At 37.6% G+C, this 26,730-nt stretch overlaps 1 protein-coding gene across 1 annotated transcript in view; it reads right to left on the bottom strand.

Moving 5' to 3' along the window:
* The window catches only part of LOC122807828 (stimulated by retinoic acid gene 6 protein-like), a gene marked incomplete in the record, with an annotated part of 2,062,125 nt that overhangs the window by 976,965 nt on the left and 1,058,430 nt on the right, over nucleotides 1-26,730 (bottom strand). The window contains 1 exon segment of the mRNA XM_044078921.1: nucleotides 14,686-14,817. Coding sequence (XP_043934856.1) covers nucleotides 14,686-14,817 — 132 coding nt within the window.

The raw sequence follows: 26,730 nt of genomic DNA, 5'->3' as shown, positions 1-26,730 counted from the left end.
GTTAGGCAGAGATCACGTCGGAGTAGGCGATATGCTACACAGTAAAGCTGGAGTTTTTTGAGATGGTCAGCGTAGGGCAATAATCCTCTTTGTGAGGTACTTATGTGGCCTTTCCAGTTGCTGCAGATGTTTTGTGAGGTACATTCCAAAAGGGGCGTTATACTCTATAATGGGTCTAATGAGTGCAGAGTAGAGTGGAACAATGACATCTTTTTTCCTGGATGAGAACCCTTTTGTGATGAAGTGGGCCACATAGAAGGATTTCCTGACTACTGTGGCAATGTGATTATCAAAGGAGAGACTTCTCTCCACCTGGGTCCCAAGGTTTCTTATCACACATTTGGTGTTAAGTAGACTGCCATTTATGTGGTAGTTCATGGATACAGAGTTTTTACCAAAGGGATGACCATGCATTATTTGGCATTGAGCTTGAGGCCATGCCTCTGACACCAGGCATCTGTCTCATTGAGGCCCTTCTGTAGGATGTCCACATCATTTGGGGACTTGACTATGGCTCCTAGTTTGCAGTCATCTGCAAACATTGATAGCCAAAGGCCATCTGTGTTAGCCTGTACTTCAGAGAAGTAGATACCAAGCAGGAAAGGTCCCAGGACTGATCCCTGTGGTACTCCACTTGTCACTGGTTTGAAATCAGATTTGGAGTCTGCAACTTTTATAGTGTGGGTTATGTCAGTGAGCCAGTTGGCAATCTTGTGACATAGGGATTTATACCTAGTTTAGTGAGTTTAGCTATAATTTCAGAATGGGCAATGGTGTCGAAAGCCTTGGTGAGGTCAAGATAGGCTGTGTGAACCACCTTACCCTTGTCTACGGCTTTGGTGACTGTCTCAAAGAAGTTGATCAGGTTCAGAAGGCATGATCTGCCTTTTACAAACCCGAACTGGGTGAGGTCCAGAGTTTGGAGGTTACCAATGGCTTTGTTTATGAGCTCCATGATGATACGCTCCATGGCCTTGCAGACCAGGCTCGTCAGGCTAATAGGGCGATAGCTCCCAGGATCAGTGATGGCTCCCTCTTTGTGGAGTGGGATGACTGCTGTTGTGCTCTATTCAGTGGGCACAAAGCCTGACATGAGACTATAAATGAACAAGGTGATTAGGTGGGGAGCCAGTTCGTTCTGAAGTTCATGTAAAACGCAGCCTGGGATGTTGTCCTCTCCCATGGATGCTGTATTTTTGGTTTTAGCGAGTGCAGCTTTTACCTGCATAGATGTGATTACAGGGACTCTGCATTCTTCATGTATAGATATGGGCCTTTTAGGGGGTGAGAGGGGGGTAAAGTTAGCACTGAACCTATCTGCCAGGATGTTGGCAATTTCTGACACACATCCCCTTGGGGGCATAGAAGCAACTGATTAAAGCCCAGATAACCTGGCTTCAGTTAGCAACTCAAGCGACTGAGAGAGTGGCAGGGTAGGGTGTACTCATCCTGGGAAGTTGGATGGATATATAAGTGTGCCCTGTGGAGATCTGTGGTGGAGGCTGGGGGTGCTGCATTGAGGTGTTATGGTTCAAAGAATAGAAAGGCTAGTGAGCATAGTTAGGCTGCCATGAAAGTGGGGACATATCCTACATGCCCCCATTTCATGCCCACCCTCAAGTGATGCCACATTGTCTCATTGGGAGGAGGGGTGACAGGTAGGGCATGACAGACTCCCCCCTGGTAAAATGGTGACAGTAAAGATCTCCCAGGATGTCCTTAGGTTCCATGACCAGTCCCAACTAGCATCAGAGAAAGTCTGGGGGTTAAGGGGCAGAAGCATACCCAGAGTGGAAGTAGATAGGATTTTAAATGCTGTAGAATGACACATAAAAATGATAACTTCTGATAACATTAAAGATTTCATCTTGAACTAATGAAGCATGTCCTTTGTCCAGTTCACAGTCTCTGACTTATTTCAGTAATATTATATATATGTTTTATATATGTATTAATATGAATGCTAAATTTTTGAAACAATTTTATGGAAGGAAATCTTTATTTAATTAGTGAATATTTAATTAGTGAATGTTTTTGATAGGATGGGTTGTGTCATGTGATGATTTTTTGAATAGTAAAAATTGTATGTAATTCTGAATCTATTCTAACAAGGATGAAGGACTTTGTCCGAAAGATTTGGTATTTACATTAAATTTTGTTTTTTAATCCAGTGCTGTTAAGCTAGTTTTTTCCTGTTGATTACTTATTTCAATAACACAGGCATTACTGTAATCAGTGAGGCCTTGCGACCTTGTGAAGAATAAATGGCAGATAAATAGAAAATGCATTTTAGATCACATTAATTCTGAAATTATTCTCTCGTCCCAGCATATTCATTCTTTCTGTCCTGAAACTTCAGGGCTTTTTCTGTGACGTATTGAAACATAACACCCTGCATTTCTTAGACATTCTGCTCCCAATCAGAAATAAATCTGATTTCTAGGGCCACAGTTTTCAGAAAAAAAAAAGTTTCCACATAAATAGATTTCTGGTAGCTGCAATTGCAGTATTTTTCAGTTCCACTCCAAGTCTAAAATAAATCAGATTTCTAGATCTATAATTTTCAGTAATTTTAAGTTCTCAGAAAAAAGTTTTTGTAGAGAAGAGTGCTCAGTTAGCTTCAATTGCAGGGTGTTTCAGTGAAAGAGAAATTACTTACTTTTAATGACGTCACACAGTAAAACAGTCGTGTGTTAAATAAGGCTCAAATCAAGAAATGTACATGAACTGCAAGTGACTAGTTCCATCAGCATTTACTATAGATTGGATATCAGGTACAGGGCACCACATCTCAAAAGGTACATTTGCGTATACACATATACATATACACATGTATTACACTTCTGGCTGGAGCTGTTTTACTGTACATTTTTTTACATTTTTGGGGGTGGTGCAGGATGGTTTGATGCCCTGCAATGCTTACAACTGGACGTTTCCTCTTCTGGGGTTTAGGACATTTGTGTTTATAACTTTGGTTCCTCGGCATCTTGACATGCGGGGTTTCATTGTAAAATCCTTCCCCCTCCCAGACTCTCCATCTCTTCAACTTTTTTTTTTATATTTAAATTTGTTAACAGGATCATGGGAAATATAAGGCAATTCAGTCTATTGACCATTTACACCATGCTATTATCCACCCTCAGACTAAACCACTTCTCTCATGGAGAAGTCACTCAAGCCAGGGGTGACTTTGCCGGTATACATCCAATTATCCAGGTCCTGTTTAAAGGAAGATAATATGTCACACTGTTTAATTTGCAGTTTATTTGTTAAGCCTTTAAATAACTAGGTACAAATGTCTTCTTATGGTGGCAACCATGTAAATGGTTAACTAATTTGATTAAAGCTAGGAGACATGTGGAAACTGTGAGAACCAAACCTACAAATACAGAATGTCGTACACCTACAGGTTATAACCTTAGCTCTCTTTACTATCCTAGCAGTGATATGTTGGGTTACCTGCAAACCTGTGTTGTAGTGGTCTCTCCACATAACTAGCATCCTTCTCTGTAGAAATGTCCACCATAACCTCAGCCCCACATGACTGCCTCTTTACTGAGTGCAGTTCTTTGCTGAACCCAATCTGGGTTTATGGCAAATGTTTTTATTTCATCCATCCATTATGCAGAGCCTTAATTATAAGCTCGAGGTGAATATCTCAGCGGCCGTTGTCTGCTCTCTTTTTACTCTTACAATTTCTGAATCCTGGCTCACACATCATACTGAGGAAATCATACCATGATAAAAAGATACATACTGCAGATGACTGGAAAGGCAAAATGAAGGGAGGGTGACTGGATCTATAAAGTAGTGACAACACTGAGTCTGTCATCACAATAACTCAAACCCAGAGGAAAGCATAAAAAACAGATACTATGCACTCAGACTTTCACAGACTTTCTCTGACATCTGCTAAGCACTCTTTTACAATTAACCTTGTAGCTGACTAAACCTTGTTTAGTAAGTTCCCCAGGCTGGATAAAGCAGAACACTTTATGTACTCAGGCAGTACTGGTGTGGATAGAATGATGACCAGAGCTCTACTAGGAGCGTGCACATGTGACAGCACTGCTGGGGAGGATGGGGGAACCAATCCTGGAAGTGGGGAGGAAAGGTCATCTGCACTAACTGCCACGTTCATCTAAGGAGAGGGAGTTACACAGAGGGGCAGCCTGGGGCAGGGAGTTAGACTCAGCAAACCACTGGTGGGTTGTAGCCTCCATGGTCAGTGTGTAGAAGCACACACTTGCAGTACTAGTGCATTATGGGCTTGCAGTAGAAGTGCATTATGGGCCACTGCAGTTACGTTTCACTTGTACTCCAGCTGAGGGCACTGAGTGTATTAATTAAGTTAAGTAAGGAAGGAGTAAGAATTGGATAACTATGCAGATGGGATAGTCCAAGGACCCTTTTCAGCTATGATCTGGGCCATAAGTCAGAAAACATTGAATAATACAGTACAGACACAGTTTAAGTTGTTCAGAAAGGCATGTAAATCAGTTATGTAAAATTTGGAATAAAAACAGCAAATACTATTTACTGTTTAAACAGCAATACAAAAGTTTGAGTAAGTACAAGAAACATTATTTTCACTTGACTGATGTCCTGCAAAACAGTCCCATACAAGTTATACTGAATCTGAAACTACTATTTTGATTACATAGTGAGAATTTATGTAAAGCACCAGTTCACTTTTTGGGTTTGCAGGTATCTATGTAGAAGTGATGCGGTCCCTAACAAATATGGTGTTCCAATGTAGTTAACACTGAGCCAAGGGATGTAGAAGAAGCAAAACCCTAAAATGGAGGGATTGCTTTCTGTACTTTTAAAACACATATGCACTCCTAAAGTAGCAGGTCATCAATAGGGTTAAGTCATTTAAAAATGTTCATTGCAAGGACGCCTGTGAGACCACAAAGCTCTGCCTTAATGATGATCACTTTCAGTGCAGAGGAGCAAGTGAGCACGGTCCGAGCAAGGGGAGGCCTGCTGATGGACAGGCACTGTGCAAAAATAACTTAAAAAGAACTTTGAACACTCTAACAGAAACATTTTACAGATAATAGACTCTTTTGACACCCCAAGGAGAGCATGACTTCCTGAAAACCAACCTTAACACAGCATGGTTCTGTGTATGAGGTGAATAATATGAGAAATAGAAGCGTAATAGTGACATTCAGGAAATTCTGTGATAAGAGAAGCTCTTGAAGCTTAAAAGTAAAATGTTTCGTTTTCCACAGCTGCAGATTATGATACTTTACAGGAAGGTGCTTATACCCAGAAGTTATGTCAAGATTCATAAGGAAAAAAGATTTCTTGTATAGTACCCACAATCAGGATACAAAAATGGAAGGTTATTCATGTCCATTAACTTCCAGGTAAGGTCAAGAAACAGTGTACATACACTGTATTGAGCAGGTATATTATCTTGTATATAACTGTGTCAGGTTTTGCCTCTTACTTCTTTTTGTACATCACCCACAGAAGTGCATTTACATTTGCTTTTTTTTTTTTGTATCTTCCAAACGTCTCCTATTTTTCTTTGTGTAATTAAGTATGATCTGAAAGGGGCTGCACTGGTCCAGACTGGCTATCTGTTAAATAAAATACTTAGGAGACAGCACATGTTCAGTAACCCTAGGCCATGATCTTTAAAAGGAGGTAGCCTTTCTCCAACAACCCCCACACCATTCCCTTCGCAATTCCAATCTCTTGTGGGGAAGGAAATAATTTGCTGGTTTATGCTAGACGTGACTGAAAATCCTCCCAGATGTTTCACTCAAACAAAAAATGGAAACATGTAAACTATCTTGTCAGCTGTGCAACTCAACAATGCCTCTTCATGCTGACATAGCTTCTCACTGAATAAATGTTTCAGAGACAGAGAGAGAGAGATCGATCCATGGAGTTTGTCACTGAAGCAGAGATCAAAAAGTCCTTAAAGGAAGCTAAAGGCAGTGACTCTCTGATTGCAGCTGAACTGCCAAACATAGTGATATACCAATACAGAAAGTTCTTGAAAAAAACGACACAAAAGAAGTATTCCACGTGAAATAAGGTATCGTAGAAACAACAAAATGTAGCAGCAAAATCTAGTAGAATCCACAAAACCACCACGGCAGCAGGAAGGTAAAATGTAAAAAAACTTTTTATTAAAAGGTTAGCACTTTCATGCTAGTAAGAGCTCTTCTTCAGACCATATAAAATCACAATAGAACAATCCATATATATTGTAACATTTCACAGAACTGCCTATGACAAAATAATTTCAATTAACTCATTTAAACAGCTTCCGCCCTTTCAAAATGGGGTTTAAAGGGATATATACATTCAACCCTGGATAGGCATCACCCTGTAGTCTCACTATCCACTTTGTTTCTCTCTGTTCTGACATTTTTAAGGTCCCCCAACCTAACACTTTGTTTCATCTGGGCCAGTACTGTAAACTTAAAAGCCAATAAACCACAGTGCCTTCGACCAAGAATAACTCCTCAGAACAACTGGAGAAACTGTTTTTATTCACAAAAAAACCCCATAAACGCTCCTTCACACAATTACGTTTTCGTCCTATCAGGACTTCATCAGACAAAGTTTTAATACAAACAACTCTGTTAAATACTCTTGACATGTTAAATTAGTTAAAAATAGACCAATAGAACCACATACTTCAGTTCAAATTCTCCAAATCAAATTGAGTGTATTGATTCATGAATATTCATTAGTTCAGACTTATATAAAGTGCATTAGTGCTTACAAAACATTGCCTACCTACAATCTCTTTTAAAAAACCTTTAAACAATAAATATTTAAAATACCTATATATGTTTTCTCATTTGTAAAATGTTTTAAAATCAATTAATCTGTGCATAAACAGTTTTTCAAAAATGTATATAGAGAAAGTCCATCATTCTGGCAGCATTCATATTGTTTTGATGTTACTTTAGTATTTTGCCCCCTCTAGTGACCTTTTACTGTCATTACAATTAAATTTTGTTTGACTTTAACTTCAATAAGGACACTATGAATAAGTAATCATTGAAGCCTGGTTCCTTTCCTGCTTCCAAGCTAACCTGCCACCACAATTCTTTACTTTCAAGAATATCTTCCCATGGGCCACCTCTAGTGTCCACTTTGATTTGCTCCAATACTAAAAACCTAAAACTATATCCATTACATGTCTTACTGTGTTTAAAAAGAGCATTAGTTTCCTTGCCTCTACTAATGTCGTATATATGCTCACTGTAAACTTAAAACCATGTGGATCCCCTTCTTTATATACATGATGTGCTCTCCTTGTGGCAGTTGCAATTTTTGTCATCTTACAGATAGTCAGCATACTTTTGTTCACCCTGTTACTAACTATAACCATCAGTTATATACAAATGCCACTTGTACCAGTTTTAATGTGGTGCATTTGGCCACTTGCCAGTCATGCTATAGTTTCTATGTAGGTAAAACGGTGAGAAAGCTGAGAGAAAGAATTACGGAACATTTGCAGGCCATCAGAAATAAAGATTTGAAGAATGTCCTAGCATGATGCATAGATGCATATCCAGAGTATCTCCTATGTGATTTTATATGGTCTGAAGAAGTGCTCTTAGCAGCACGAAAGTGCTAACCTTTTAATAAAAAGTTTTTTATGTTTTACCTTCCTGCTGCCATGGTGGTTTCGTGGATTCTACTAGATTTTCTTGTAAGAAACAGTTAATGTTCACACTAGTTAGAGAAGATACTGATCTGGAATTCCTCTCTATCCAAATTACCATTAAGAAGACCCCTTATCACACCATGACTAAATATAAGACCTGCATCTATGCCCACCCAGCTCATAACGCCTACTTAACGAATATGAAGTCCCTAGGCACTAAGTCATGCACCATTGACTGTTATACATAAATCCTCTAGCAGTTATGCCCAGAGATTTCTGAAATTCATCACTACCAGCTCTCTTGACCAGTTAGTCTCAGCACCAACCAGGAAACAAAATTTCTGGACTTGGCCCTCAAAAATATGGGAGAGCTCTGATTCCTACTAGTTGTAAATTCCTCCCTGGTCAAATTGGACCACAGATTTGTCATATTCATCTTAAGACAGAAGCCAGAAACATAATACAATAACTTATTATTCAAAGATTATACCAAGGCTAATCTACTGAAACTGAGTGATGCCCTCAGCAAATTCAACATCTCTTCCAGATCGATGACTCCACTGCTTACATGGAATCCTTCACCACCAAATTCTATGCTCGTGTGAATAGCTGCATAGATGCATCTTTCTCCTCCACCCCAGATTCCAAAATAACCTCCTATGGTGGAACCCACATATAAATATGCCCTACAATAAAAGAAAACAGAAAAACACTCAGTACATTTAAAAAAATAAATGCGACTCTTGCTAAACTTACAGGGAATTCTGGACCCTGAAGAAATCAGGCAAAGTCAGATATGAGGTAAAAATAGACACTAGGGCAAAGAACAGTCACAAAATGTACTTTAACTATGTTAGAAAACTTAGAAACAATACCAAGTGCTTTGCAGAGCTATTAGTAAATACTATCAGATATTCAGGCCCAATCTACTAGCAGATAAATTTAGCTTGAACTTCACCTTCTCCTCCCCTCCTATATTCCAAGATTTCCTTTGAGAAATTTATATCTCTCCCTCAAATCTACCATGAATAAGTCCTCAAGGCACTATCCAAGGCCAAGAGCGATGCTTCTATGGGGCCATTGTGAAACAGGAGCTGAGAGACACCCTTCACAGTCTATTCAATGTCAGCTTTCAATCAGCCTTTGTGCCTGCTAAATGAATGAAAGAAACTGTCATCCCCTTACAGAAAGGTGGGGATCAATGGACCCAAGAATTTATAGACCCATAAGGTCTGACCAGCCTCATATATAAACTCATGGAAAGGAACATTACAGAATTAATAAATAAGAACATAGGTAACTTGGAAACTCTCAATTCATGCCAGTTTGCATTTGTCAAGGGCAGATCCTGAATGACTTCTTTGAGAGGGTTACTGAAGCAATGGATGAGGGCAAATCAGCATTTATTTGTTTTATTTGTTTACCGGGTACTGTCCGACTGGGCACAAGGCCCATTTGCAGTGGAGGCCCAGGGAGAAAAGCTCTACACATAAAATAGAGAATATTAAAAAATCAAATTGAACACGTATTAATCAACAATGTACAGAGCATACTTCACATCTAGACCTTGCAATAGCATTTAACGCAATTCCACATTCAAATATCACAGATAAACTATTCCAGCTAAATCTTAATCCTTATGCAATTCACTGACATTTCAATAAGGAGCATTTTTTTAACTATTATGTTTTTATTTTATCTGTTAACCAGGTAATCCAGCTGCAAAAAAGTGTCCCTTTTCAGGAGCAACCCGAAATCACACTTTGGTTTAGTGACTTACTCAGGTCACTCAGCAGGCAGATGGAGGTGGAAGGAAATGAACCTTATATTCTTGACTACAAAAGTACCTTGTTAACAGCTGAAACTCTTCATCCATTGTGCCATCTTACTAAGCTAACACTAATTGAATTTGGTGAAAGTCTATTAGTTTTCTAGTGCCTTTGCCACAGTTTGGAGTATAAATGTATCGCTTGTTTACTTACTGTGCTGTCATACTTGTGTGCATTTGTGCTTTCTGGCCTCTGAATTGTGATGGTAAGTTTAACTGGTGTGCTACATGCAAGCAATAATGCCCAACAGGGTGTGTGGTAATGTGTAATTAATGTCTCCCCCGTGGCATTGGTCCTCTACACCCCTGGAAGGGCATTAATTACACATAAACACACACCCTGGAGGGCATTATTGTGATTAGAGAATGGTCTCGTTGTAAAATTGTGTTTTACTTTTTTATTTTTTAAGTGCTATATCATTTTTTGATATATTTTTGATGTAAAATAGTTCCTCCGCCTAATGTTTCAAACTTGTTGTAATATATGTTAATGGTGTTGGACAGAGCTTTTTACATCCAAAACATAACATTTAAAAAAAAAAAAAAAAAAAAAACAGGTATTCACTTTATTTTTTGGTCCCTTAACTTCTAAAAATGTTTGGTTTATTGCTCTTCATTGGAGAACGAAGTCACTAGATAATGACATACATTTGAGTTTCAAAGTTTTATTTCCATAGATCCATAGGTTCATACTAGGCTATCTGCCCTAGGGCATTTATAAGCCTAGCCATATTGTGTTTGGCTTTTGCCACCCATTTTAAATTTATTTTGCTATGCCCTTTTTTGAGGTTAGTATACTGTGCCTCTGTCTAACAGTGACACAGAAGTGATACCCGGGGTAAACCTACGATCTCCCATCCACTCATCAAGATTCCTCTTGAAGAGAGTCAATGAGGGACTCTGCCTAACCTAGACTGGGATTTTATTCCAGAGTGAAGGGAGCCTCTGGGTTATGAATCTGTCCCTCCAGCATGTCCTATTTATTTCAGTGCTGAGGTTCAAGTCTCTCGAGCACATAGCTCGATGGGATTTGGATTTTCTGAGGTGCAGCATGTCCATTAATTCCGGGTTGGACATGGCTTTATACGTCAGGCACAGATCGCCTCTGAACAGGCGGTATGCCACTGAGTAGAGCTGGAGTTTCTTTAACCAGGCAGCATATGGCATCTGTTTGAGCCCTTTGATCCTCTTGGTGAGGTACTTTTGGGGTTTTTCCAGTTGCTGCAGGTGTCTGGTAAGGTACATCCCAAAAGGGGCATTGTACTCTATTATGGGCCTGATGAGGGATGAGTAAAGAGGCACGATGACCTCCCTTGATCTAGATGTGAATCCCTTCATGATTAGGTGGGCTATATAAAATGTTTTTCTAACCACTTTGGCCATGTGGTTGTCAAATGAGAGATTGCTATCAACTTGGGTCCCCAGGTCCCTAATTACTTCTTCTGTACTTAATGGATTACCACCTATGTGGTAATTTGTGGACACTTTGTTTTTGCCAAAGGGGATGACTATACACTTTTTGGCATTTAGCTTCAGGCCATGGCTCTGGCACCAGTTGTCTGTTTCTATGAGGCCCTTTTGGAGGATGCTTGTGTTGGCTGGAGAGTCGATTATGGCGCTCAGTTTGCAGTCATCTGCGAACTTGGTCAGCCACAGTCCTTCCGTGTTGGCCTGTACCTCCGAGAAATATATACCGAACAAGAGAGGTCCCAGGACTGAGCCTTGTGGGACACCACTTGTAACTGGTTTGGAGTCTGACATGGCTCCAGCAATTCTAACCATGTGGGTTCTGTCCTTGAGCCAGTTTGCAATCCATCTAGTGACATAGGGATTTATATTTAAGCTGGTGAGCTTATCTATAATGCCCGAGTGGGGTATTGTATCGAAGGCTTTTGCGATGTCCAGGTAGGCTGTGTGGACCACCTTCCCCTCGTCAATGGCCTTGGTGACTGTTTCAAAGAAATCAACCACAGGTTTAAGAGGCAGGATCTGCCCTTAACAAAGCTGAACTGGGTAGGATCCACTGTCTGTAGGTCCCCAATATCTTTATTTATGAGGTCCATGATGATCCTTTCCATAGCTTTGCAGACCAAGCTAATCAGGCTTATGGGGCGATAGTTTCCAGAATCCGTTGAGGCACCACCTTTATGGAGAGGGATCACTGTTGCTGTATGCCACTCTTTGGGCACATATCCTGTAGTAAGGCTGAGATTGAACAGTAGTTTTATGTTTGGGTTTAGCTCTTCTTGGAGTTCATGTAGGACGCAGCCCGGGACACCGTCTGGTCCCATTGATGCTGTGTTTTTGCTTTGGAGAGGGCGGCTCTTACCTGAGCATCTGAGATGTCAGGGGGCAGCACTCTGCTGGGATAGATATTTGCCCTTTTGGTGGGGAGGGGGGAGAGAAGTTTGCGCTGAACCTGTCAGCTAGGATGTTGGCAATGTCTGTGGGTTCAGTGTATTTTTTGTCATTTTGGACTAATTCTGAGCATATCTGGGGATTACCACCCAGGTTCCTAACATAACTAAAGAAAGCCTTGTGATTATCCTTAGTGTCCTGTGCAATTTTCCTTCAGAAAATTCATGCTAACACAAATCCTTTTATTTAAGCAAGTTTGTAATATATTTTATAACAGCAATAATTAAAATCTGTTCTTATTTTAGACCCTTTGTTCCCATTTTATTTCAGGCTTTATCCAGACTTCTTCAGCTGAAGGGTCCAGATGTATACAAACCTCTTTGCTGCTGCCAGTGTTAGATGTCACTTACTCTAACTCTCTCTCACACACACACAAACATACACACAAACATACACACGCACGTGCACACACACACACACACACACACACACATACACACACACATGCAAACGCGCGCGCGCACACACACACACACACACACACACACACACAAACACACAGATACTTCTGCTTCAGAAAATGCATGTTAACACAAATAATTTAAAATGTTCCTATTTTGAAGCCTTTTTCCCGTTTAATTTAGGCTTATCCAGATACCTTGATCTAAGAACATACTACTCAACTGTACATATTTTTGCTGAATGCCCAGATATTTGCCTCATATTTTTGGTCTGTTCGTCATAAAAATGTTTTTTGAGAAACCACTGGGATGATCTAAAGATTAAAGTCCCTAAATAATGGCATGCATTTGAGTTTCAGATTTCATATCTTTCAGAAAATACATGCTAACACAAATCCTGTTATTCTCGCAACTTTCTAAGTTTATAAGAGCAATATTTAAAATATGTCCCTATTTCTTAGCATTTGTCCCCCCATTATGTCAGGCTTTGACCAGATTTCTTGTGCTAACAAGTTGAGAACTATGTCCAAGGTGGAGAGGTATGCAAAACTGCTGCTGCCAGGGGATCACTAGATCATTTTACTCTCTCTGTCTCTTACGCACGTATGCATGCACATGCGCACAGATATGCATGCCTGCGCATGCACACACACACACACGCACACACACGCACACGCACACACACACACACACACACACACACACACACACACACACACACACACACACACACACACACACACACACAGACTGCCTTTTCTGATTTCATGCATGCATTCACTCACACATGCAGACAGAAATAACATACATGCACACACTTTTCTGTTTCGGTCATCAATCTCTCTCTCTCTCTCTCTCTCTTACTGTCATACACGCATACACTTTCACACAGACCAAGAACAAGGAAATGTCTGTCAGTGGAAACAGAGGTAAATCCCGAAGATGAAAATTTTTCTATGTTAAGTATTTAAATATTCAAGTCTTTTATACATGTAAAACTTGCAGGAAATGATGTCAGGACTTGGTTCCTGATTTAAATGCATTTTGAGCTGCACCAATACGACTCTGATTATGCCTGACTGTTAGCAGGTGAGAGCGCTCAGTCTGAGGTGCTTTGTGCATGTTGAATTTTTAATGTGTTATTAAAGGATTATTTTGTCTAGCTACACGTTGGTTTGGATTGCAGACGCACACTCCACACAGACATAAACACACACACACACACACACACACACACACACACACACACACACACACACACACACAATTATTATTTTTTGTCTTTTTTTCACATTTTACACTCTCCAAACAGCAAAAGCACTGCTTAGCGAGTAATTAATGTCAGCCATTACATTTTCTCAGTCTGAGCTCCACTGCTGCTGTGAATCAGCAGGGTTGTTTTTTAGTAGGCATTACTTGTACATTAACACCCTGCTGGAGAACATTTGTTATGTAGTCAGGATATTGATGTACAGTTTACCCATTCTCTAAGCAGAATTAGTGGAAGAGTTTTCATACACTGCTCACTTTTTCTCATTTATAAACACATTTTAAGATTTTATGCTGCTGTACTGCCCACCGTAAGTAGATTCATAGAGACCCCCAGTCTCTGTGCTAATTGGGCACTGCAAGTCAATAAGTTAACTTAATGGAGAGAATCTTCAATATGGAGACATGGTAGAGTCAACCAGAAAAAACATTTCATTATCAGCTTATTGCCTTGTCATTAAATAAATGCATGCATCACTTTATCAAAAGCACCCTTTACATGTACACAAACACACAGACACAAACATAAATATCCAATCACCCTGAAACAAACTCTGGCAAACTCATTCACAGAAGCACTCACCTACACACTTGTATGCATGCTCCAATACACAAAAATACACACTCACATGCATAAGAAAACTTTCCTGAGCCTCCCTCCCTCATATCTCATCTCTGGATCCTACCTTTAGTGGATAAATACACAAATAACATAATTAAAACTGCAGCCAAACCAATCCTTTTGATGGGCCGTTTGATACCGTAGAACACTGTCCTGATATCTAAGGTGCTGAGCTAAGTCCCATGGGATATGTAAGAACTGAGGAGTGAAGATTTGGTTTGATAACATAAATATGTCACACAAACAAGCAGCATGAAAGTGCATTGACACGTTTCCAGATAACATTAATATTAACCATGCGCTAGCTAGACAAACCCAGTGTGCTTGCAAGACTGGCCAGTGGAGATCTGTTAACACTAAAAAGTAAGTAACTTCATTAGATTAATACAGAGTGCGAGATTCAAATATGTGTCTCCACTTAATTAATGATCAAAAACTTGTTTACAATTCTTGCATTGTTGTTACAAAGACTGAACCATCGAATATTATTAAAACATACCTTAGCAGTTACTTTTTTCTTGAGGTTTCCACATTTCAGCAGTTCAATTCCAAGTGTGAATAAGAAATATAGAATTATTATCACCGAACAAGCCAAAGATGGCGCAGACAACAATATTACCATTGTTGACTCCTGCAGTTTGATAAAAACAAGGTATAAACATAGACATCCAATATTATTGTCAGTAAATAAATCTGTGTAATGTGATCTTGCTACATATTAAAAAAAAAACAAAACATTGCTATAAAACCTCCTGTGAGTACAGTTTATTTCCTGAATTTGTAACTGATTGAACATCGTGTCTGCCCAACTGTTTATTGTGTAATTTAAACAGCTTTTCCTATTTTCATTCATTTGTTTCATATGCAGTCAGTCACTGGATTCCTGATTCTCTTACACCTGGTGCTTGTACCAGGCATATAGTACTTCACTACGGCCATCAGCTCATAAACATTACTCTTTACTGCCATCAATGCAACACAAAGGGAAAGCAAACAGCAGCTAAGTGAATCTAACAGGTGAAAGTGAACTTACACACCACTGTGTGGTTAACAAAACAGTAAAGATAAAAACCTCCAAAAGATACTGTGCCAACAGTGGTCATTCACCTCATGCCAACACTTGGAAACATTACTGGAATTTAATCAGAAACTGGTTGTGGGAAAGCCAACCCCTTCCGATGGCAATCCGTGTTCTTCACTATCCTCTCCCTATATCCCCTATGTAACAACCCCCCCCCATACATTCCACAGATAACTGGAGTCTCCAGACCCCCCCACACACCTTATCTTTCTGTGACAGAAGTCCTGATACCCATCACCCCTGAAACCCACACAAAACTCCTTGATGTGACCACAGATGATCAGCTCAAGTTTGACCTGCATGTACATCACTGTAATAAAAAAACCCACCAAAAGCTTGGCCTACTATATAGAAATGAAAGGTTCATCACCCCTGACTCTACAGTCTCTCTCACATGCCCAGCTCCTCCCCAACCTCTTCCATGGGTCACAAATTCTAACTAACTTACAATCTTCACTTATCTCCAAATTAAAAACTAAGAACATTTGAAAAAAAAAACAGCCACAAGGTACCAAAAGAAACCAGTAAATCAATCCAAGGCACCACAGGACCAAGAATGAGCCAGAATTCTTTTAAAATCCACTTTAATATAAACACATGAACGCACACATTAAAACCATAATTTTCGTTTATTTAACATTTATTACAATTGACGTCACTGACCTCTTTACATGCATTCCCCATTCTGAAGGAATGCAGATGTTAGAAGAAATTGTATTTGAGGAGATGGAAATGCCACAGGCAGATATGTTTGTATGCCTTAAACTGATGGAATTAGTTTTAAAATAAAACTTAATTTATTTTAAAGGAGAATTGTACCAACAGGTTAGAGGGGTGGCAATGGGAGCTGCATGCGCACACACCTATGCTAATTTAATTTTAGCTAAATGGGAAGAAAACTATGTCCTGGACTCTATGTACAAGAATTGTTGGAGCCTCTAAATTGTACACCACATCTTTTTCTTGGAAAGGGCTGTTTCCAAGACAGATCTAATCTCTTGCTGGTTACTCCCTTTTGGATCCAACAACATTGCTTCCCCTTCATTTTCATCTGGCCAGGGGCAATCATATCATGTTACCTCACAGGATGGACCTCCTCAAAGAGGGCAAGCACTTTCATATTTACCCTCATCAGCTCACCATACATTTGATTGGGTGATAGGGTTTTGATTTTTCAACACTAGTTTTTTGAGGATGTGTTTCAGGTTTTGCAGGAGACCAGAAAACCCACTAAAAGCAAATCTTCTGTTGCTAAATGGAAGCAATTTCCATTGGTGTCACAGGCATGAACAGAACCTTCTTTTAGTGGGTATTTCTACTGCTCTTTCTTATTTGTGCAAGTTGCTCAATTCTAGACTGGCACATTCATCAGTTAAAGCTCATTTGTCAGCCATTTCTGCTTGTCTGACCCTGGATCTGCCGCTTTCCTCTACATTTGAAGTTAAGCAATTCCTAAAAGGCATCCTATACACAAGGCCTTGGAGAAAGGCTATTCCATCTTTTTGGGACCTTAATTTTGTTTTGGAAAAATTGACTCAACCTCCTTTTGAACCTGCAGCTTCCTCTACTTTGGAATTATATACTTGGAAGACACTTTTGTTGGTGGCACTTACTTCATGCTAATACAGTCTTAGGACTCCTGGCCATTAGGGCAGTTCCATCTTTTTGGATTTTTCACAGAGATAAGATTTCTGTTTGAACCAATCCTTCTTTATGTTCAAAGTGGTCATTGACTTGTCTTCAGATCAGCCCATTTACTGTCCTTCTTTTTTTCTTTTTACCCCAAAATTCCGATGAGAGGATCCTACATATTTTAGATTTTGACAGACAGCTCCGATATTATTTGGATAAAACTAAAGATGTCAGAAAATCTGAGCATTTTTTTTTTTTTTTTTTTTTGCTTCGCAACTAGTGAGTTGAGGGCTGGCATATCCTAAAAGCACATAATGCATGAAATAAACCAGCTATGACTCTGTTGGCAAATCTTCTGCTACAGGGTAAAGTTACTGTATGGGTTCTTTTGGAATACTTTCCCAAGATCTTTTAAAAATCATCTATTTTGTAAATCATATATATATTTTGTTTGGTGTGCAGCAAAGGTTGATGAAATATGTCATGTTTAATCTGTGCATTTAAAGTCAATCCATGTAAAAAGACACGTTTGATTATTTAAAGCTATCAATCATTCTGTTATTCTCTCTTTCTTAAGTTTTTGTAAGAGAAGATCACTGTCTTTGAAAGCTAATATTTATGAGGTCAAAGAGTTGAGTAAATAATGTACCTTGCCTTTAGTCCTGGGGAGAGGGGTGTGCGGTTAATCAGTTGAATATTGTTGCATTGCCCGGTTATGAATGACAGAAATGTTAACCATTACAATGTTGTTTTAATGCTTTGGGATTTGGTAGAATTTCATGTTTAACAAATTTTCATCACAACCTCTGTTCATAAATAATATTTTTAAAAATTCATATTCAGTTTCAAATTCACCATGTTTAGTAGCTTGCCTGGACAGCCTGATAAAGTAGACTTTTAAAACGTCGTTAGAAGATTATGTTTGAGCCCACAGACCTGACAGTTTGCTCCAGTATTAAGTCCTTCAGAGAGTGAGTAAATATTCAAATTGTACTCTATGATTGGTCTTGGTTGAAATATTTAAGCTTTTAAGAATAAATTGATCTTTTGATACAATGCTGTTCTATAAATTAGAGCAATTGCTTTTGCTTTTATCTCCAGCACTTGTTTACAGTTAAATATTGAACAAACTGTAGTTCCTAGACCTGTGATCAGTTTTACACACTCCAGATATTTGCTCCTAGTTTTATATCAAAATTACTGTCAGATTTAGAATGGTACCTTGTGTTTGGTAGTATTAAACCTCAATCCTAAACTATTGGTCCAAATGTGCAAACTAAGTATTTATTTAACTGTTCAATGTCCAATGAGCCTTTTATCTCTATCCCTGTTTTACAATCATCGGTATATTTAGATACATTTGAAGCTGTTGGTAGGTTGAGCACACTATATTAAAAAGTAGTGGGGCTGGTATAGAGCCCTGAGTGACTGATGCCCTTGTTAGCCCAAGTCAAAGTTGATCTCAATCCCTGAGCTACAATACTTTGTTCTCTGTTGTTTGGCCAGTTTCTAATCCAATTAATAATGTATCTAGATTGTAAAGACTTAATCAAATCTGATAATGTAATAAGGTATCCAAAGCCTTAGTGACATCAGATAATGTAACAATATATCAAATGCCTTAGTGACACACTACACGCTCCAGAGACCTCGACCTCATTACCACAATCAACAGAACATGCTGGAAGGACAGGTTCATAACCTAGAGACTGCCCATGCTCTGGAATAGACTTCCATTACATGTCAAGCAGAGCACCTCACTGGCCCTCTTGAAGAAAAATCTTGATGAGTGGATGGGAAATAGAAAGTTCACCCCGGGGATCACTCTATTGGCTCTACTTGATAGAGGCACTGGGAACTAACGTCAGGCTGCATGATGACTGGGGATTTCTATGGGCTAGGATTGTAAAGGCTCCAGGGCCATTAGCCTAGTACGCACCTATGAACATAATGGTATATCACTAGACATTGATTCCACAATCTAATAATGTAGAGTCCTGCTCGCACCACTTTATTTGGCAGATCATAGAGCATATTCTCTTTATAAAACCATTCTCTGTAGGATCCAGTGATGACCCATAGAAACAATCCATCTCTGACTCAGTAATCAAAAATCTCTAAAAATATTTTTTTCTAGGATACGAATGAGACTTGTTGATCTATAATTAGATTTTTCTTTTTGTAAATTGCTTTACACGTTGACACTAAAAATAATAATTTCTGGTCATTTGATAATACTGCACATTTCAGCATGTTACTAAACATACGTGTTGATGGTTCAATTATATTGCTAGAGATCATACATATGAAGTTACCAGAGAAAATAGCTGGTCACATTGAGCATGTTTTTTTTTTACCTACTGCTTTACAGACATCTGCCGTTGAGGTATTAGGATATGGTACAGATACACTAGGTAAGGAGCAAATATTAGTATAATACAATGTAAATATTTCAATAAAATATTAACTGATTGTATTTGTTATTTCAAGATTTCTTGTAATAATCCTGTTGTTTATATGAACAGGTCCTACAGCTGTCTATACATTCCTATTGGAGTTAACATATTTATAAAAAACTTTTCTTATTGTCTTTATTGGAGAACTCTCGTGCATTTTTTTCAGTAATAGAGCTTTTAGCTGTTTTATGTTTAAACATTTCTTACCAAATTTTTATTATTATATTTCTGGTCATTTTATTCCTTAAAAATTTAGTTAGGTGATTATCCCACCATGGTTTAACATTAAATCAAACTTTATTAGTATTGACTTAAGTATCATTTATGTATTTACTGTAAATACTTGAGAATAAATCTTATCCACAGTTAGTAATGTATCTGGTTTTATGTAATATAGTCATATTATAATATATTATGCCTCTTCTTAACCTCAGGTAATGCCAAAATGCCCAAAGAAATGCTGTTATGTATGAACTTCCTAATGATTCATTTAATTCTTTCTTAGTCTATCTATGTTGATTATTAATATGTCCAATATAGAATTTTTTTAAAGTAGGTTTGTCTAGCAATTGGGTAAAATCATATGAATTCACCATGTGCAAGGACAGGGATTCATAGTTAGTTCTGGTACCTCTGCTATATCAGGGGGTAATAAAAGTCTCCAACTTCAATTGTGGTATTTCATTTATATATCCTTCTGGTGCATTCAAAAAGTTATGACACACTGACACTATTTTACAATGTTCTCATGCTATAATACCTTTCAAACGTGTATTTATAATCTCAGCCTCATTATCCTCTTGCTTTGAATAATTATTTATTGTTTTATGAAATATCATCATTATACCTCCACCCTTTTCAATCCTTTCTTATAGCGCCACCCTTTTCAATCCTTTCTTATACTTTCATATATATTAAAGTCTTTAAATACAAATGTATCAGTATTCCATATCTCAGTTATGGATATTATTTCAGTTCCTTGTAGCTTACTGATTGATTGATTGACATTTGATTACTAGGAAAGTCCAACAGGGTAGAAGCCCATTTTCCACAGAAGCCCAGGGAGAAAAGCTCCAAATTATTATAAAACATTTTAAGAACAATAATTTTACAATTTTCAAAAGTAAAACAAAACATCTGCAGTTTAAATAATTACAACAAATTAGACATAATATAAGAATGATATTAATAATAATAATAATATAATTATAACAAAATAATGTAAAGTTAAATTATTCCTTCTTTTTTAAGGCTTTGTGCATTAGCATAAACATAGCATAGCAGCAGCAGTTTTAGTAGAATCTAGAACAGAAGCTGCAATTAAAAAATAATTAGTAGAGCATATAAAATATTACATGATAACTATAAGAATCAATCAGAGGAGTTTAGAAAAAAATTGGAGAGAGAGATTGGATAAGCAATTCACAAAGAAACAATGGGTGGGTATATGTATGTTTGCCAAATACGCAACAAAATCTAGAATCTTTAGGATATTTGCTTGGAAATGTTTACATAGATCTTTTTATACCCCAAGTAGACTCCAGAGAATTTTTCCTCAAGAAGGCAGCAAATGTTGGAAGTGTGATGGGGAAGAAAGAGGTAATTGGGAACATTTTTTCTGGGAGTGGTGGGTTAGCGGACTTTAAGGATTACCCTGCGGGATCCACTGTTGGAGATGCTGGGTAGGCAGATTGGTGTGACGAGGGAGATTATTTTTTTTGAGCTAACATGCAGAAATGGAATTGCCTAGATGTGGTAAGGCGTTGTTGTGCCTAATTATGGTGGCTGCCAAAAAAGCAATTCCTAGAAAATGGAAATCAAAATCTAAACCAACTATATTAGAAGTAGTGAACATACAACAGAGATAAAACAACTGGAATTGAGATATTTAGAAAATGGTAGAAAAAACTACATAGGAAAATGGGAAATGTGGGAACAATACATACAGGGGAGGAATGAAGTTTAAAAGAAGGCAGGACTTAAATGTGCTATGTAGTGTTTGACTGAAAATGATTGGGTAGATTATAAGTGCTGTATAATGTTTGCAACTGGGAGTGTGTCAGTGTGGTTTGTGATGTAAAATGCTTGCAACTAGGATTGTGTCAGTGTGGTTTGTTTTCATTTATATAAATGTACGATTGCTTATGTAGTAAGTAATGGTTTAATAAAGATGATTCTGGTTTAAAAAAGGGCAGGAACTGAATAATTTAGTTAATGTTGCTTAGGTTATATGATATACAGCAATGTATGTGAAGTATAATGTTTGTTAATTTTAACTTATTAATACAGTTTGATGACTTGTATATAAATGTAGATTTTCCTTTACAAGGAACAGGGTAAGGTGGTTCACAGAGGGTAAGGTGGTTCACACAGCCTATCTTCACCTCGTCAAGGCTTTCAACACCATCCGCCATTCTGGAATTATAGCTAAACTCACTAAATTAGTATAAATCCCTATGTCACAAGATGGGATGCCACTGACAGAACCCACACTGTAAAGATTGCAGACTCCAAATCTGACCTCAAAGCAGTGACAAGTGGAGTACCACAGGGTTCCGTCCTGGGACCTCTCCTGTTTGGTATCTACTTCGCTGAAGTACAGGCTAACACAGAAGGCCTCTGGCTAATGAAGTTCACAGATGACTGCAAACTAGGAGCCATAGTCAAGTCCCCAAATGATGTGGACATCCTACAGAAGATCCTTGCTGAGACAGATGCCTGGTGTCAGAGCCATGGCCTCAAGCTCAATGCCAAAAAGTGCAGTGTCTACTACCACATAGGCAGCAATCTACTTAACACCGAATGTGTGATAAGAGACCTTGGGACCCAGGTGGACAGTAGTCTCTCCTTTCATAGTCACATCGCCAGAGTAGTCAGGAAGTCCTTCTGTGTTGCACACCTCATCATAAAAGGATTCTCATCAAGGAAAAAAGAGGTCATTGTTCCCCTCTACTCGACACTCATTAGACCCCATTATAGAGTACAATGCCCCTTTTGGAATGTACCCCACAAGACATCTGCAGCAGCTGGAAAGACCACAGAAGTACCTCACAAAGAGGATTACTGGCCTCAAACAAATGCCCTACACTAACTGCCTCAAAAAACTCCAGCTTTACTCCGTAGCTATTGCCTACTCCAAGGTGATCTCTGCTTAACATATAAAGCTATGTCAAACACAGAGCTGTTGGACATGCTACACCTAAGAAAATCCCAATCCCTCTGAGCTACATGCTCTAGGGACCTAAACCTTGTCACCACAATAAACAGGACATGCTGGAGGGATAGATTCCTTTCCCAGAGACTTCCCATACTCTGGAACAGGCTACCCATATATGTCAAGCAAAGTTCTTCATTAGCACTCTTCTAGAAAAATCTTGATGAGTGGATGGGAAATTGGAAATACACCTCGGGGATCACTTGTGTCTCTGCTCTACAGTGCCACAGGAAAATATAACTTTCTTGGGTGGCATAAGCCAGGAAAACTTGTTGGCTAGGCTTACATAGGCCCTTGGGCCGATAGCCTAGTACCTACCTATGAACCTATGTCCCAAGTGATAATGCAATAAAACTGTTTAAAAGTACTAAAGCCTGCCTTTTAGACCTATCAATTATGAGAAGTTTCTCTCTCAAAAAAATGTTCTTAAGTATGTTTTTAATGTAATTGATGTATTTCTGAAAGGCAGTTTATATGGCATACTGCTTGGCTTTGTCTTCCAATACAGTAATAACATGCCTTTTTAGGCAGACCTGCTTTCTCAACCATACGTTAAACATCTTAGTTTTAGTGAAAGCATAATCTCTGAAGTTTGGGCTCACTGGTATTTCAGAAAAAGACCCTTGAATTTTATTTTCTTGACAACTCAGATGATTCATAGTCACTACCTTTTCCTTGAGCTGATCCTTAGTAGCAACCGTAACCACAATTTTGTTATAGTTTATTTTACTAGTCATAGCATGTTTAGAAAGCAATTTACTTAATTTAATAAGTGCAGCACCTCTCAATGTAGAAACTCTCACCTCAGATTTATTAAGACTAACTAAAGATTTTAACGGAGTGCCTTAATAGGCGATTCCAAAGTATAAGAATCTCACTTTTTCCATTATCTTTGTTGCTGTCCATTAAATAGTAATAACTTCATTTTATACTATGTGTAGAACCACAATTCACTTCATATTACACTATGTGTAGAACCACAATTCACTTCATTTTATACTATGTGTAGAACTACAATTCACTTCATTTTATACTATGTGTAGAACCACAATTCACTGTATTTTATACTATGTGTAGAACCACAATTCACTTCATTTTATACCATGTGTAGAACCACAATTCACTTCATTTTATACTCTGTGTAGAACCACAATTCACTTCATTTTATACTATGTGTAGAACCACAATTCACTTCATTTTATACTGTATGTAGAACCACAATTCACTTCATTTTATACTATGTGTAGAACCACAATTCATTTCATTTTATACTATGTGGAGAACCACAATTCAATTCATTTTACACTATGTGTAGAACCGCAATTCACTTCATTTTATACTCTGTGTAGAACCACAATTCACTTCATTTTATACTGTATGTAGAACCGCAATTCACTTCATTTTATACTATGTGTAGAACCACAATTCACTTCATTTTATACTGTATGTAGAACCACAATTCACTTCATTTTATACTATGTGTAGAACCACAATTCACTTCATTTTATACTATGTGTAGAACCACAATTCACTTCATTTTATACTCTGTGTAGAACCACAATTTGCTTCATTTTATACTATGTGTAGAACCACAATTCACTGCATTTTACACTATGTGTAGAACCACAATTCACTTCATTTTACACTATGTGTAGAACCACAATTCACTTCATTTTATACTCTGTGTAGAACCACAATTCACTTCATTTTATACTATGTGTAGAACCACAATTCACTTCATTTTATACTGTATGTAGAACCACAATTCACTTCATTTTATACTCTGTGTAGAACCACAATTTGCTTCATTTTATACTCTGTGTAGAACCACAATTCATTTCATTTTATACTATGTGGAGAACCACAATTCAATTCATTTTACACTATGTGTAGAACCACAATTCACTTCATATTACACTATGTGTAGAACCACAATTCACTTCATTTTATACTCTGTGCAGAACCACAATTCACTTCATTTTATACTCTGTGCAGAACCACAATTCACTTAATTTTATACTATGTGTAGAACCACAATTCACTTCATTTTATACTGCATGTAGAACCACAATTCACTTCATTTTATACTCTGTGTAGAACCACAATTCGCTTTGTTTTATACTCTGTGTAGAATACACAATTTGCTTCATTTTATACTATGTATAGAACCACAATTCACTTCATCTTATACTATGTGTAGAACCACAATTCACTTCATTTTACACTATGTGTAGAACCACAATTCACTTAATTTTGTACTCTGTGTAGAACCACAATTCACTTCATTTTATACTATGTGTAGAACCACAATTCACTTAATTTTGTACTCTGTGTAGAACCACAATTCACTTCATTTTATACTATGTGTAGAACCACAATTCACTTCATTTTACACTATGTGTAGAACCACAATTCACTGCATTTTACACTATGTGTAGAACCACAATTCACTTCATTTTACACTATGTGTAGAACCACAATTCATTTCATTTTATACTATGTGGAAAACCACAATTCACTTCATTTTACACTATGTGTAAAACCACAATTCACTTCATTTTACACTATGTGTAGAACCACAATTCACTGCATTTTACACTATGTGTAGAACCACAATTCACTTCATTTTATACTATGTGTAGAACCACAATTCACTGCATTTTATACTATGTGTAGAACCACAATTCACTTCATTTTATACTATGTGTAGAACAACAATTTATTTAATTTTATACTCTGCGTAGAACCACAATTCACTTCATTTTATACTCTGTGTAGAACCACAATTCACTTCATTTTATACTCTGTGTAGAACCACAATTCACTTCATTTTATACTCTGTGTAGAACCACAATTCACTTCATTTTATACTATATGTAGAACCACAATTCACTTCATTTTACACTATCTGTAGAACCACAATTCACTTCATTTTACACTATGTGTAGAACCACAATTCACTTCATTTTATACTATGTGTAGAACCACAATTCACTTCATTTTATACTATGTGTAGAACCACAATTCACTTCATTTTATACTCTGTGTAGAACCACAATTCACTTCATTTTATACTATGTGTAGAACCACAATTCACTTCATTTTATACTATGTGTAGAACCAAAGTTCACTTCATTTTATATTCTGTGTAGAACCACAATTCACTGCATTTTATACTGTGTAGAACCACAATTCACTGCATTTTACACTATGTGTAGAAACACAATTCACTGCATTTTATACTATGTGTAGAACCACAATTCACTGCATTTTATACTGTGTAGAACCACAATTCACTGCATTTTACACTATGTGTAGAACCACAATTCACTGCATTTTATACTATGTGTAGAACCACAATTCACTTCATTTTATACTATGTGTAGAACCACAATTCACTACATGTTATACTATGTGTAGAACCACAATTCACTGTATTTTATACTATGTGTAGAACCACAATTCACTGCATTTTATACTATGTGTAGAACTACAATTCACTTCATTTTATACTATGTGTAGAACCACAATTCACTGTATTTTATACTATGTGTAGAACCACAATTCACTGCATTTTATACTATGTGTAGAACTACAATTCACTTCATTTTATACTATGTGTAGAACTACAATTCACTTCATTTTATACTCTGTGTAGAACCACAATTCTGTCCTATCTTATCATTATTCTGTTTTCTGTTCTTTTTGCATTTGTTTCATACCATGCCCTTCCCTTTTCTCTTTTTAATACTAACTAAAGTTTTTTTCTTATTTATTTCATCTTTTTCTGTTTCACTAATATCTTCTATTATGTCTAAATGCTCTGGTGCTACACAACGGTTATTTTGGCTTGTCCTCACATCACTACTACCATTTTTGGCGATTGCTACATATTTTGCATGACCCATATTCAGTTGAGATTGCTCAATAGAAGAAGAGGAGTTAACAGGTGTAAATGATCCCTTAGAAACATTTTCCATATTTCTGATGAGCAGGTTTGTTTGAAAGAATGAAAGTTACGATTTGAGAATACTAAATGACTGATTCTTAAATTATTTCAATTTTAAGGGTAAGTCATATAATACCTGACTAAAGAGGGGTATTGTTTCCTTAAAAGAGTTTATATGTTCCACTAAGAACTTTTCACTTTAAAGATGTGCC

Source organism: Protopterus annectens, chromosome 7.part1 (assembly GCF_019279795.1).
Source record: "Protopterus annectens isolate FY-2018-M chromosome 7.part1, PAN1.0, whole genome shotgun sequence".
Classification (NCBI taxonomy): Eukaryota; Metazoa; Chordata; order Ceratodontiformes; family Protopteridae; genus Protopterus; species Protopterus annectens.
Note: the sequence above shows the minus strand (reverse complement) of the source record. Positions and strands in the feature narration are given on the sequence as shown.